Source organism: Carcharodon carcharias, chromosome 19 (assembly GCF_017639515.1).
Source record: "Carcharodon carcharias isolate sCarCar2 chromosome 19, sCarCar2.pri, whole genome shotgun sequence".
NCBI lineage: Eukaryota > Metazoa > Chordata > Chondrichthyes > Lamniformes > Lamnidae > Carcharodon > Carcharodon carcharias.
The window spans coordinates 55486679-55502599 of record NC_054485.1 but is presented as its reverse complement, the minus strand read 5'-3'; the positions used below and the strand labels follow the sequence as shown (position 1 = coordinate 55502599).

At 43.1% G+C, this 15921-nt stretch overlaps 1 protein-coding gene across 1 annotated transcript in view; it reads right to left on the bottom strand.

Moving 5' to 3' along the window:
• The window catches only part of adgrb2 (adhesion G protein-coupled receptor B2), a 1120188-nt gene that overhangs the window by 1051899 nt on the left and 52368 nt on the right, over positions 1-15921 (bottom strand). Inside the window, exon 2 of the mRNA XM_041212905.1 lies at positions 7968-7980. Within this exon, the coding sequence (XP_041068839.1) occupies positions 7968-7980 (13 nt within the window). The remainder of the gene's footprint in view (positions 1-7967; positions 7981-15921) is intronic.

Genomic DNA, 15921 nt, shown 5'->3' with positions numbered 1-15921 from the left:
GTCATACAAAATTCATTTTTGCCACATCAACCAACAAGCACAGTACTTACCATGTGCACTCTCACCTCTAATGGCATTACAAGCCTTCTACACAGATCTCAGAAACATTTCAACTAACATATAACTCCCAAAATATGCTTAGAAATACATGGATAATAATATAATTCAACAATAATAAAGTATAACAATTTGCAAACATTGGATCCAATGAAATCAATGATTTTTTCAATAGTCTATTTTCTCATGCTTCATTGCATTGCATGAATAAATCTGTACATGATGAGCAACAAAACATCACTATTTATTTAAATCTAATTCTGGTGGTATGAATTTGTTCTGATGAAAGGCATGAAAGTTGAAAGGTTGAACCATTTTGTCCATTTATAGACACTGGTGAATGTGCTACAGATTTTCGGAATATCTTATTTTTGTGTCAGGTTTCTGTTTTGGTGAATTAAAAAAGCTTTTACCAGGAGAGGTAATTCACTTTGTACCGATCCACGGGACTGATTTTCAGTTAAGGGAAATGCAATATGTTTTCAGGCATATATCAGATTAGATGCAAGGTAAATGACAATGTCAGTTCAATTCCAATAGAAGCTCACCAACAACACAAAATGCCTGATTCAGTATTGAGTTAAACATCTTGCTCAAACAGTACATAAAAATGAAAAAGTAACACTGGTAGAGTGCTTTGGAGTTAACCAATATCGTTTGCCCCACATCTCAATCAAGCAATAATTGATGATGCAGGATAGAAAAGCACCTTTGTCCTGCACCTGGCCTGCCAACTACCTGTTCTGGGTGCATTTTTTTAAAATATTCCAGTCTCCAAAATGATATTGCTCACTTTCATTAGCATAAAAAAGTGATTTCTCCTCCCCAAAAATGCAACTTATGGATCATAAAACACCCCAATAATAATATGGAAAATGTATTGATCTCCCACTCCCTGAGGGTAGCTGCACTAGAAAACGGGTTCCCAAACTTTTTGTTTCCGGAACCCCCACTGCCACCCCCACCCACGAGTTATAAAAATTCCATGGATCCTGCCATCCAACACAACTATGCTTTTAAGAATGGCTTCTGTCATGTGGTAAAAACCAGCAGCAAAAATGCAGACAGTAAGATCCCACAATAAAGAATTAGGTAAATCACCACATACGATATGCACTTAAACTTCATGCTCACTTCCCCTTATAAAAATGGTCAAATTTCATGACCGCCCACACCTCACGAATGATGCCCCTGGAACTCGGACCCGAAACTGTGAGATTCCAGCGACAGAGGAAATTTTGATCAGCAGCCTGTGGCATGCTCTGCTCTTGTAACAGCTGCCACAAACAAGCAGTAGCCAGGTGAATAGAAAGGAAAAGATGAAGTCAGGCAAACATTTACAGATACACTTCAATTAATTCTTGGCCTATTCACCTTACAAAATGGACATCAACCTTCATGGGAAGTTTCAAAGAAGTGTCATTTTAGACTCAGAATGTTTCTGTTTCTCTCTCCACAGATGCTGCCAGACTTCCTGAGTTTTGCCAACACTTTTTGTTTTTATCAACCTTCAATGACCTGTTCCTCCACTTATTAGATTGAACCACGGTGGCATTAGAGTTCACTGCACAGCCTGCTGGGAAAAGAAACAGCTGCCAACTGTCATTAATGGACCTGGGGCAGGAAGAGGCAGAGTCTCATCTCCTCCAATATCAGGAGCAGCCTTGGCACCACATCAGCCCAACCTTGCATCAGTACATTGAATTAAACTTAAACTTCCCTCTTTTTTATTTGAAGTGGGTACAAAAGCATAGCCAATTACAAGGTGTCATTCTTAGTAGTAAAAGAGGCAGCACTGACATTGATAATGATCAATCTCGCTCATTTGTTTTGTTGACCCTTCTTGCAGAAAATACTTCATTCTTGAAAGAAGCTAATTTGGCAACACCTTGACAACTTCCTGTGGACCTTTATGGGCCCAAAGTCCTCCCTTTGAGAACCCCTGTACGAGAAGTAGGTATGAGCTTGAAAATCAGGATTACAATAATTTAGCCCCATTTCCAATCCATATGTACATAATAGAGTGATGATCTTCCTGCTTGCAATGTGTTTACTTATGCAGTGATATATAAGTAAATACATAGGGTTCTGCAAAGGAAACTAGAACAACTTTTAAAGGTCACTTCCTCCACTGTGGTACCTGTCCAGAACATATTTGTACATGATGAGTCTATGAATACAGACTGGAATGGAGGGAGTGGATGAAGGTATAAAATTATGCTGCAGTCAATCTTCACTGTCAATCCCATACTAGTTAGTCTGACAGTGGTCAGCCATTTCAGTTTAATTGCTCAAGCCTATCTGACAACTAGTTTGTGTAAGATGACTAGTGATAATAGCTCAGCCATATAGAGACCTGAATTAAAACTTGAGCAAATGTTCTGGATTGTACTCAACACAGATGTAAAAGGTTGAACCGTTTCTCTCACAGAATTAACATTTGTTGCAAGCTGTTGCAATGTAGGGGAACTCCAAAGGCACTTCACAGCAACATTATCAAACAAAATTTGTCACCAATCACTTAAAGGGATATTGAGGGAAGATGACCAAAAGCTTGGTCAAAGAGGCAGGTATTAAGCAGCATCTTAGAGGAGGAGAGAGGAAGTTTCAGGACGTTGAACAGCTTCCTCCAGCATCATTCATCCGTTGTCCAGTTTGGATGAGTGTACCTTCAAACAATATTCAAGAAGCTCAACACCATCCAGGACAAAGCAGCCTGCTTTGTTGGGACCCCATCCACCACCATAAATATTAACTCCCTCCAGCACCAGCACATAGCACCTTTGACCCAGAGACAATTAAGGTTTAGTAATATATTTCTAAGTCAGGATAGTGTGCAGTTTGGAGGGGAACTTACAAGTGGTAGTGTTCTCATGTGCCTGCTGACCTTGTTCTTCTAGGCAATAGAGGTTGTGGGTTTGGAAGGTGCTGTCAAAGAAGCCTTGGCAAGTTGCTGCAGTGCATCTTGTAGATAGTACACATGGTAGCCACTGTACCAGTGATGGTGGGTGAAGAGGAGGAGAGGTTTAGGAATGCAATTACAGAGGTTTGGACTTCGGCAACTGAAGACACACCCAACAATGGTGAACTGATTAAAATTCAGGGTGTGCAAGAGCCCAGAATTGAAGGAGTTCAGATATCTCAGGGAACTGTTGACCCAAGAAAGGTTACAGACATAGGAAGGCTAGCCAGGAATGCTTTAGAATTGTCAATTCTAGAGGTAAAAAGACATAGATGAAGATTTCATTACAGAAACAATGAGGCAGAGATGAAGTTGGGCAAAGTTACAGAGGTGGAAATATCTGGTCATCGTCATACCGCACAAATGTGACCTGAAGCTCATCTTCGGATCAAATTCGATATGAATGTTGTGAATACTCTGGTTCAGCCTCAGTCAGTTACCAGGAAGAGAGATGGTATTGGTAGTTAGGGAACACAATTTGTGGTGGGAACCAAAGACAAAGGGCTGGGAAATGGGTTGGGCCTGATAAATGGCAATGGAAGGCAGGGGTTGGCTAATGAAAGGCCTCTTCTTCTCTTCACTGGCATTTTACCAGCAGTGGAGAGCTATCTGCCTGTGGGGAGACCATCAGGTAAAGCCTGGCATCTGCCTGATAGACTCCAGTGGAGGAGCAAGGGGTGGGATCATCCTACTTGGACACCCTTTGGTCTAATGCGGCACCCACAGCAGCAATGGCCACTCGTGCCTAGAACACCGCTCCCTGTCCTCACCAACCACCACACCACCCTGTCCAGGGCCTGTCTGCTTGGGCCTGGTACACCAGACATTACTTACCTGGTCATGAGGGCAGGTGTCCACTACTGCACCTTCCTCTCCCTGGTGCAGCTGCAGTAATGTCACCACTCCAGTGGTGCTGCTGAGTCTGCTGAGCTGATAGCCCTCTGACTGACGAGCAGCTTTTGGGGGCGGCCAAGGACGGCCGAGTCAGTGGCAGCCAATTAATAATGAGATGAGGTAGTGGGTCCCGCTGACCAATGAAGTGCAGCAATCCTCCAATTCCAGGCCTGTCACAGGGACCATTGCCGCTTGCAGCAAATTCCAGTCAATCGATCAGTCTTTCCAATAATTAGTTGGAAGAAATTTCTGTGCATTGAAAACTGAATGATGAACAAGCAACCTGACCACTTCGAGACAGAGACGGGGTGGAGAGAGGTGGTGGTGAAGTAAAATTTTTTTTATTCGTTTACAGGTTGTGGGAGTTGCTGGCTAGGCCAGCATTTATTGCCCATCCCTAATTGCTTGCGAGAAGGTGGTGGTGAGCTGCCTTCTTGAATAGCTGCAGTCCCTGTTGTAGGTACGTCTGCAGTGCTGTTAGGGAGGGAGTTCCAGGATTTTGACCCAGCGACAGTGAAGGAACCCCAATATATTTCCACGTCAGAATGGTGAGTGGCTTGGAGGGAAACTTCCAGGTGGTGGTGTTCCCATGTGTCTGCTGTCCTTGTTCTTCTAGACGGTAGAGGACATGGGTTTGGAAGGTGCTGCCTAAGGAGCGTTGGGTGAGATTCTGCAGTGCATCTTGTAGATGGCATGTAGTACTGTTCATTGGTGAAGGAGGGAGTGAATATTTGTGGCTGGGGTTTGCCAATCAAGCGGGCTGCTTTTACCTGGATGGTGTTAAGCTTCTTGAGTGTTGTTGGAACTGCATTCTTGCAGGCAAGTGGGGAGTATTCCATCACACTCCTGACTTGTGCCTTGTATTGATAGTGGACAGGCATTGGAAAGTCAAGAGGCGGGTTACTTGCTGCAGGATTACTGGCCTCTGACCTGTTCTTGAGCCACAGTATTTATATGGCTAGTCCAGTTCAGCTTCTGGTCAATGGTAGCCCCCTGGATGTTCGTGGGGGGATTCAGTGATGGTAATGCCATTAAACATCACGGGGCAATGGTTAGATTCTCTCCTGCTGGAGATGATCATTGCCTGGCACTTGTCTGGCGCGAATGTTACTTACATTTGTCAGTCTAAGCCTGTATATGGTCCAGGTCTTGCTGCATTTTGACATGGACTGCTTCAGTATCTGAGGAGTCGCAAATGGTGCTGAACATTGTGCAATCATCAGCGAACATCTCTACTTCTGACCTTATGATGGCAAGTCATTGAAGCAGCTGAAGATGGTTAGCCGAGGGCACTACCCTGAGGAACTCTGCAGTGATATCCTGGAGCTGAGGTGATTGACCTCCAAGAACCACAACCATCTTCCTTTGAGCTAGGTATGACTCCAAACAACAGAGAGTTTTGCCCCTGATTCCCAGTGACTCCAGTTTTGCTAGGGCTCCTTGATGCCACACTTGGTCAAATGCTGCCTTATTATCAAGGGCAGTCGATGTCACCTCACTTCTGGAGTTCACCTCTTTTGTCCACATTTGAACCAATGAGGTCAGAAGCTGAGTAACCCTGGCGGAGCCCAAACTGAGTATCAGTGAGCAGGTTATTGCTGAGCAAGTGCCGATGATAGCACTGCTGATGACCCTTTCCATCACTTAACTGATGATCGAGAGTAGACTGATGGGCAATAATTGACTAGGTTGGATTTGTCCTGCCTTTTGTGTAAGGGCGTACCTGGGCAATTTTCCACATTGCTGGGTAGATGCCAGTGTTGTAGCTATACTGGAACAGGTTGGCTAGGGGCGCCAGCAAGTTCTGGAGACTAGTGCTATTGCCAGAATGTTGTCAGAGCCCTTAGCCTTTGCAGTATCCAGTGCCTTCAGCCGAGTCTTGGTTGAGAAAGCGGAGATGGATCATCCACTGAATCGTTTGCACAGATGTGCTGGGCTCCTCTAACATTGAGGATGGGGATATTTGTGGAGCCTCCTCCTCCATTGAGTTGTTTAATTGTCCAACATCCACCATTCATAATTGGATGTGAGAGGACAGCAGAACTTAGATCTGATCCAATGTTAGTGGGACCACTTAGCTCTGTCTATCACTTGTTGCTTATGCTGTCTGGCATGCAGATAGTCCTGGTGCTGCTCCTGGCCTACCACTCTTCATTGAACCAGCTTTGATCCCCTGGCTTTTTAAAAAAATATTCATTCATGAAATGTGGACCAGCATTTATTACCCATCCTTTATAAGAGTCAATCACATTGCTGTGGGTCTGGTGTCACATGTAGGCCAGGTAAGATTAGTGAACCAGATGGGTTTTTATGACATTCGATTCATGATCATCATTCCAGATTTTTATTGAATTCAAATTCTACATCTGCCATGGTGGAATTTGAACCCAGGTCTCCAGAGCATTACCCTGGGTCTCTGGACCGCCTCCCCCGAATGGTTGAGTAGGGGATATGCTGGGCCATGAGGTTACAAGTTGTGTCGGAGTACAATTCTGCTGTTGTTGGTGGCCCACAGCATCTCTTGGATGCCCAGTCTTGAGTTGCTAGATCTGTTCGAAATCTAAGATAAAAGCAAAATACTGCGGACGCTGGAAATCCGAAACAAACACAAAAATCGCTGGAAAAACTCAGCAGGTCTGACAGCATCTGTGGAGGGGAAGACAGATTCAACATTTCAAGTTCGCATGACTCTTCATCAGAACAAAAAAGCAAAAAATCTATCCCAATTAGCATGGTGGTAATGCCACACAAGACAATGAAGGGTATCTTCAATGTGAAGACGGGGCATCGTCTCCACAAGCACTGTGCCATGGTCACTCCTACTAACTTTCATGGACAGATACATCCGCGGCAGGCAGATTGATGAGGATGGAGTGAAATATGTTTTTCCCTCTTGTTGGTTCCCTCACCGCCTGCCACAGACCCAGACTAGCAGCTATGTCCTTTAGGACTCAGCCAGCTCATTCTGTGGTGGTGCTTCCAAGCCACTCTTGGTGATGAACATTGAAGTCCCCCACCCCGAGTACATTTTGCGCCGTTGCCAGCCTCAGTGCTTCCTCCAACATGTTCAACATGGAGGAGTGGAGGAGTACTGATTCATCAGCTGAGGGGAGGGGGAGGGGGGTGGTGAGAGCAGTGTGTGGAAATTAGTTGGATTTTTCCTTGCCCGTGTTTGACCTGATGCCATGAGACCTCATGGAGGCCAAAATCAATGTTGAGCACTTCCAGGCAACTTCCTCCCGACTGTATAACACAGTGCCGCCACCTCTGCTAGGTCTGTCCTGCCATTGGGACAGGACATACCAAGATATGGTGATGGTAGTGTCTAGGATATGATCTGTAAGGTACGACTCTGTGAGTATGACTATGTTAGGCTGTTGCTTAACTAGTTTGTGAGACAGCTCTCCCAATTTTGGCACAAGCCTCCAGATGTTAGTTAGGAGGTCTTTGCAGGGTCGACAGAGCTGGCTATGCCATTGTTGTTTCCAGTACCTAGTTCGATGCCAGGTGGTCCATCCAGCTTCATTCCTTTTTATTGAAGCTGGGTATCATCAGCATGCATGCAGAATTTTACCTGTTTTTGGATGTTGCAAAGAGGTGGCATTTAGATGACAAATAGGAGGGGACCAAAGTTAGATCCCATTGGGAGTTCAAAAAGATAACAGTACGAGAGTGAGAAGAGAAGCCACTTCAGGTGATTCTCTGGCTATGGTTGGATAGATAAGCATGAACAATCCAGCTTTTCTTCTTACATAGGATGTGCGGGTAGCTGACAAGGCCAGCATATATTGGCTATCCTTAATTGCCCTTGAGAAGATGGTGCTGAACTACCTTTTGAACCACTGCTGTCCACAACATCTAAGTTCATCCACAGTACTGTTAGGGAGAGAGTTCCAAGATTTTGACCATCTTCCTCCAGCATCTCTCTTCCATTGTCCAGCTTGGGTGAGTGCATCTCCATACAATATGCAAGAGGCTCAACACCATCCAGGACAAAGCAGCCTGCTTTGTTGGCACCTCGTCCACCACCATAAATATTAACTCCCTCCACCACCGGCACACAGCACCTCTGACCCAGAGACAATTCAGGTTCAGTAATATATTTCTACATCAGGCTGGTGTGCAGTTTGGAGGGGAACTTACAGGTGGTAGTGTTCTCATATGCTTGCTGACCTTGTTCTTCTAGGCAGTAGAGGTCACAGATCTGGAAGATGCTATCAAAGAAGCCTTGGCGAATTGCTACAGTGCATCTTGTAGATGGTACACATGGCAGCCACTGTGCCGGTGGTGATAGATGTGAATACTTATGGTGATGGATGGAGTGCCAACAAAGCAGGCTGCTTTGTCCTAGATGGCGTCGAGCTTCTTGAATATTTTTTGAAGCCAAACCATCCAAGGTGGACAATGGAGTAGAGGTGCTGGAGGAAGGTGGTATGGTTAAACTTGTCAAAAGGATGCAAACATATTGAGAAGGACAAGGAGGGATAGTTTATCACAGCCACATATGACTTCATTCGTGACTTTGATAAGTGCTGTTTTAGTCCATCAGGTTGGTCTCCAGATTAAGACTCGAAACTCTCATTTGTAACATTTTTTTGCTGCATTGGCCACTGATGAGATCATCAACACTTAAAGCATTCCATGAATATTCTCAGGCAAACCACTATTGCAGATTCCGATCCATGGCAGATTTGATGTTCTAATTGTTGCCTATGACAGGTGAAGAAAATACATGGCAAGCATGGTTGAGGCCACAAAGGAAGATATTTTCAAGACTGAAAGGAAGATTCACTTTTGCACTTAGCTATGTTGGATTTGCTGTAAAATGGCCCATGGGGGATGAAATATGTCCTCATGTCCGGTGTACTTACAGCACAAGAAGAGTGTTAGAGATTTTTTACAATGATGAAACTCAGGTGGAAGCTATTTCCACCAGATTTATGCCTTTAAAACGCTTCTCTCATGTTTACTCATGCTCCAATAGCCCTCCCACAATCCTCCCGCAAAGTTGTCATTAGCTTCATTTGTAAATGTCAAAGCAGAAAAATTCTGAGCTGCTATGTCCGATTAAACACTTGAGTTGGTGTAATAATATCTAGCTGTCTTTTGTCATTTCCAGAAACTTTAAAATCTTCCCATCAAAGATTGAACAAAGCAATATAGCAGAGACTTTAGAATTTAAATGCTACAATGTATTTACTTCCATCAGGAGGCCATCTAGTGTTCAGTTAACAATATGCACATCGACCACTGCTGCAATCAGACGAGGTTAAACTGAATTCTATGTGCAGCAGCAGTCACAATGGCTAACAAATGCAGAAGTGAAGAGTTCTGGATAAAGACGAGTAAGGAACTCTTCAATATAGATTTCTGAAAATAGGAAATTATTTTTCTGAGTCAAGGTACAGCTTTCTTCATTTTGTTGTCAATGCCACAAAGAATGTTGGTATAGTAAGTAGTGTAGATGGGAGCATAAATCACAAAAAGATATTGTTAGGTTCAGTGAGTTGATAAAACTCTAGCAGGAGAATTTCAACATAGGTCAGAGTGAGATCATCTATTTTGGGCCATAGAAGGATAGATGCGTGTTCCATTTAAATGGTGGAAAGCTAATAACGGTGGAAGTCCAAAGAAATTTAGAGGTACATTTACACAAGTCACTAAAAAATAATCAAAAAGGCAAATGGGATGTTAGCCTTTTATAACTAGATAGCTGGAATATAAAGGGGAAAATGTTTTGTACCAGCTATACGAAGCGTTAGTTAGACCATGGCCTGGATTTGGGTGGGTGAACAAAGCCAGGAAATGCTTGCCGCACCTGCCTCAGTAAAAAGCACCATGAATGGCAGGTTCTTCGTTCCAGGGAGAAGGAGTGTGTGCCGGATGGAATTCGTCCCACTGTCCCCAGGCACAGACTGGAGGCAGCCAAGAGCTGAGCTGGGCTGTTTAAAATGCCCACCTCAGTTCTCTGGGACGTCATCCCAGTTGTTTTGTTAAACATTAAGCCCTCTAACCCTCACCGTCACCCCACCACCCACGCATATCATATCATGCTGGTCATCATCACACCCACTGAAGCTAATTGGTCAGGAAACCTAGAAACCATATAATAATCACACATTGCACTGACATTTGGGTTTTTTGCTTGCCACTGGACACCCCACCTCCTGCTCCCAGCAAGTCATGAACTTAAAAACCAGCCCAAAATCTCTCATTATAACTACTCTGCATTGGCAAAAGGCTTCTCTGATCTCTGTACTAATTTCATCACTGTTACCAGGAGATATATAGACAACTCCCACCAAAGTTTTGCATCTTTTCCTATTCCTTAATTCTACCATTTTGCTTGTTCATTCTTACCCATACCCACTTCTTCTAATCTTATGAATATTTTATGAATGTTGATATTCCTCTGCTGCCAATTTCCTGGCCTTATCTAGATATATCTACCAATTATCGACATCTTGTAGTCAGGAGTCAGTGATGGCCACTATGCCATACTTTTAAGCTGAATTTGTGCTTTTAATCTGTTTCTTTCATTCCTTTTGCAATATGCATTTTTGGCCAAAACTCTTATTTGAGCAAAAGACCCTATTCTGTCCTAACTTGCCCTGATGCTTTATCTAAATGTGTCAATCTTCTTGTTTTTCATGACTTCTGTTGTACTTTTATTAGTTATTTTGCATTTGCTACATTTTTTTGCTTTTGGTATCTTTAACATTATTTATGACCTCTCATCCTTTTTAATCGTTAAGAGTATTTTTGCCTTTATTATTATTTCTGCCCGATCCCCTCACTCTTTTATTGGTTTAAAGTACTTTATGGAGCCCTATTTATCCTAATACCTTGGTTCCAGTCCTGTCAGGTACAGCCCACCCCAGCAGTACAATTCCTCGCTGTCTTTTACTGATGCCAGTGTCCCATGAAATTATGCCCCTCTCCCCACACCAGTACTGTAGCAATATATTTACTTTCCTGATCTTATATCTAAACCAATCAGAACATGAATAATTCTCTTGAGATTATTACCCTCAAGGTCATGATTTTTATTTAGCTCCTATCTCCTGATAATCACTTGGCGGGGCCTTCTCTCTGTTCCTTTCTGTGGCATTGGTCCTGACATGGATAAAGGCAACTCGTTCATCACTCTCCCTTTCCAGGTTCCTTTCTCAACACTTTGTTCCTTTATCCTTTATCCCATTCATCAGCTGTCCCTCAATTCAAGGATGCCATCTACTCAGGGTCCCGGGTTTCTGCCATGAGTGTTCATGTAACAGAACAGGCCAATTTCCTGACCTGCAGAACTTTGGGCACACGGGGCAAGGTAATGGGATCAGAACTGCAGGATTTTCATCCTTTTCTTTCCTTCTCTGCCGCCACCCTACCTCACTATAAAGGACTTGCTGCATGATGCAACTTGATGCACAAGTTATTGCCATTTTGAACAACTGGTAGCAAGCTCCTTCCAGTCATTAATGTCAACTCTGCCATGCTTCAAGGCGAGCTTCAGACTGTCCTTGTAGTGTTTTCTTTGTCTCACCTGGAACGCTGACTATTCGAAAAATGAGAAAACAGAACCTGGCAGGGAAGGTGCTTTTCAGCCATCCAGACACGGTGTCCAGTCCATTGTAGTTGATTTTGCAACAGTTTTGCCTGAATGCTTGGGGTGCTGGCTTTAAGAAGGACACCAGTGTCAATGTCTTATCAATTACATTTTTATAGTTTGTTAATGGTTAGCACTTGTTCAACAGTCCTCCTACTGAATCCAAAAAATGCGGCAGATGCATTGCTGATGGTATTTCTCCCACACTCTTATGCACTGCTGATGCACAGTCCAGGTCTCACAGCAATACAGCACTGTGGTGACAACAACTCCTCTGTACACTAGGACTTTTTTGGCTTGTGGAGTTCTTTAGTGAGAAACACTTGCTGCCATAGTTTGCAGAAGGCTGAGCTTGCACAGCTGATCTGTTGAATCTTCTTGTCAATGGTAGGCTTTTGAGAGAGGTGGCTGCCAAGGTATAGGAAGTGTTCAACATATTCCAGAGTCTTTCCTTCAACATATATGGCAGGTGGAATAGTTGGCTGACCGGGTGTGGGTTGATTATGAATTTTGCTTTGGCAACATTCAAGGACAGACCAAGTCTTTTGTATGCAGAATTGAAGAGATTGAGTGTCTTACAAATCTGGTGCAGTGTGCGCAATGATACTGCAGTCATACTGTAGCTCATCTAGCCTATGGTGGTCAGTTTAGTTTTGGCACGAAGGTGGCTGAAATCAAAAAGTTTTTCATCTAAGCGGTATTTAATACTTCCACCAGAGGGCAGTTGATCTTTGATGAGATTTCAAGAGTTATGGGGAACGGGCTGAAAAGTGCAGTTGAGACCACAATCAGATCAGTCATGATCTTAATGAATGACGGAGCAGGCTGTAAGAACTATGCTTCTATGTTCCTATAGGTGAATAGCCACTGTCAGGTACACTGTAAATAGTACAGGGCTATCATGCAGCCTTGCTTGACACCAGTCCAGATTTTGAAAGGGATGTTTCAGATCTCCCATTCATACAGTTGCAGTTATAGCATTATGATGCAGTTACAGGGTTGTGATGAAGTTTCTTGGATGTCCATATGTCTGGAGCACAATCAACAGAGCCTCACAATTTACTAAGTCAAATGCTTTGGTCAGGTCAACAAATGCAATGAAGAGTTCCCGGTGTTGTTCTTCAATTTTTTTCCTGGATTTGTCTGGCAACAAAGACCATGGCCTGAACTTTCAGAGTTGGGACAATTCCTGGTTCCACAAACCTGACCCTGGAAAAAGTGCCCTAGAAGTTTGGAATTTTGGTCCAGGTGGGGCAAGTCAAAATGGGAGCTGTGGTGGGCGACCCCAGAAAGGGTTTAGAGGTTGCCAGGGGCAGAGGGCACTTTGTAAAATATATCAAAAAATAGCTTTCCAGTCCTCACCCCTCACACCTTCAACCCCCCACACACTCCCCATATCTTATCCTTGCCAACCCATGCCACCTCATGCCTCCCATGCCAACCTAAACCCCTCCCATCCATCCCCTATGGCCTCTCAAAACCTCTATGCCAACCAATGCCCCCATCCAACCCCATGGCTCTTTATAGCCCCAATGCCAACTTAGTGCCAACTCATGCCAACCAATGACCACATCCACCAGCCTTTTTCCTTAAACCTACCATGTCAATTCACCCAGTATCCACCAAGGGCAGGCCTTAAGGCCTATTATAAGAGTAAGTAATGATCTTCAGTGTCTGTGGATGAATTCACTATTAAAAATATATTTTCCATGATAAAAAACATATTCCATACATTTAACTTCCTTTTATCCCTTATGAAAACAAGCATTTGTATTCACAGTCCCACTTCAAAGAGTCTATAACTACTTGGAGCTATCAATTAGACTGTGAAATGACAGGCACCGCACTGTGAAATTACTTTCTATTTTGCAGCACACTCCATATTTATTCATGTCAACATTTCATATATACACAAATTAAGTACAATGTATTTAATTTATGAAGCACTAATCTTATAATGATAACCCTCAGGCTTATGCCAACAGACAGGGACTGATTTTTTAACACTGCAGACATTTTTTTTTCTAATATTTAAAGGGCAGAACATTTAAGTACCTTGACAATTGACAGTGCTTTTGACAGTTCTTTTGATAGTTCTCTTGACAATTCTCTTGACAACTCTTTTGGCAGCTCCTTTGACAATTCCCTTGATAGTTCTTTTGACAGTTCCAATGGGCTTGACAGTTCTAATGAGTTTATGCATTTTTTATATATTCTCATGTTTACTCTTAACAATCCCAAAGGGCACCTTACCTCTCCCAAAGGAGTCCCAGGACAGATATCCAAAAGGGTATCTTACCTCTCCAAGGGGTACCCTAATTCTCCAAAGAACTTCGGCAGCTTTTACCTGTTCTTTACTAGTTATAAAGTGCGCAGTCATGTTTTGGACATCCCAATAGCCAAAATCAGATCTGACTGAGGTAACTGCAATTTAACATATGCAGTTGCCTCTGTGAACCATGGACGTGCAAGTTAGACCACGCCCCATTCCCTTTGCAAAAATAGCAGAGACCTGGTTTGGAGGTGGAACTTCTAGATCCAGACTCCACACTCATTTTTGCAAAGACAGAAGTCTTTTCTACCTGTGCAAAAATCCTGGCCCATATCAGAGGTACCTCTGGAAGGTCAAAAGCCATACTGTGTCTCTGGGAGGATTTCCGCAGCCACAGGAAGTAGGTGATTCAGGAAAATGCGTGTCAGGATTTTCCCTGCAATGGATGAGAGGGATGTACCTCCAGTTTCCACAACAAAGTATTTAGAATTAGTATATTCCTGAAGTCAGGGGGCTTCAAATCCATAGCATTAGTGCATGGATTCTTGATGTGAGCAAAAACCCACCATCTTTGAAGATCTCTGCTAGAATACCATCGCAGTCACATACTTTGTTGCTTTTTCATCCATTTGATTGCTTGCTGCAGCTCTCCCTTTGCTGGTGGTTCACCCATAGATTCTACCACAGGGTGGTGGGAGATAGCCTGGAGAGTATCAGCTGCCACTGTGGATTCGCAGTTAAAGAATTGTTGAAAATGCCTTATCATGTTACCAGCTAAAAAACATACCTTTGGAACTCTCAATCCTTAATTACTGAATAGCCTATATTTCTATTCCTGACCATCTTGAACTGCTTTCTGGTCTATAGTGCCTTGGCCAGCACTGTTTTTTCTTCCTGCAGCCTTTCTCCTTATCCTCACAGTAGGAAGTACACCATATCTATTGGACAGGACCAGATTCTGTGATTCTTCCTTCACTGTCCCTACAAGATTCCACTTTCTCTGCTCAAGATCAGTAACACTGCTTTTCATGAACCTGTACCTGTCTGGTTGGTGTGACTGAGTTCTGGAGTAAACTAACCAGATATTCCTCCTGTCCTCAAGATTCTTAATATATTAGAGAGACAAAGACTAGAATACTCACTAGGCTGGATTGCATGTTTTGCAGACTACTGACAGCAGATGTGCAGGAAATCTGCTTGGGGCTCGCTTTCAACACAGGAGAATAAAAAAGAGCTCGGAGGTTCAGTAAGACTCGTAATTAGAATTTAGAAGAATGAGAAGTGATTTTATTGAAACATTTAAGATTCTGAGAGGGCTTGACAGGGTAGATGCTGAGAGGGTGTTTCCCCTCTTGGGGAATCTAGATCTAGGAGGTATAGTTTAAAAATAATGAGTATCCCATTTAAGATGGAGATGAGGAGGATTTTTTTCTCTCTCTCAAGGGTTTGTTAATTCTCTTCCACAGAGAGCAGTGGAGGTTGGGTCGTTGAATATATTCAAGGCTGAGTTAGACAATTTTTTGATCTACAAGGGAATCAAGAGTTATGGAGGGCAGGCAGCAAAGTGGAGTTTGAGCCACAGCTAGATCAGCCATCAATAGCTGAATAGCCTAACCCTGCTCCTAGTTCTTATGATCTTATAATAGGGAAATGTAGTACTGATATTTTGAACTATTACAAAGCTAATCCAAATTGGGTTACTTTTGCAACCACAAGCCCAATAGCCTAACATCAGCAACAGATAAAATAATGAAAAATAATGTAAGGGGCCTACTGGTGGAATACCAGCATGGCAATAATGGAGAAAAAAAATCAGCATGATTTAGGAAGAGAAAATCCTACTTCACAAACCTCTTTGACAACTTTCAGGATTTTACAGATTCAGTAAATAGCTCTCCCCCGAAATGATTTATTTATGCTTGTGACATAGTTGTGCAGAATCCAGGTGCTGTAGGAAATGGACCTAGATAAGTAAATGATTAAGTGTACAGCTTCACTGCAAGTTTAGCTTTGGTGTGAAAAGATTTCAGCTTTGAATAAACTTGTCTAATGTAAATTGGATGTTAAGGGTTGAATTGATTCCACATCAAAGCAGTGAGATTTCTTCCAGTGAAACTTCGTCGGTTTCCTACA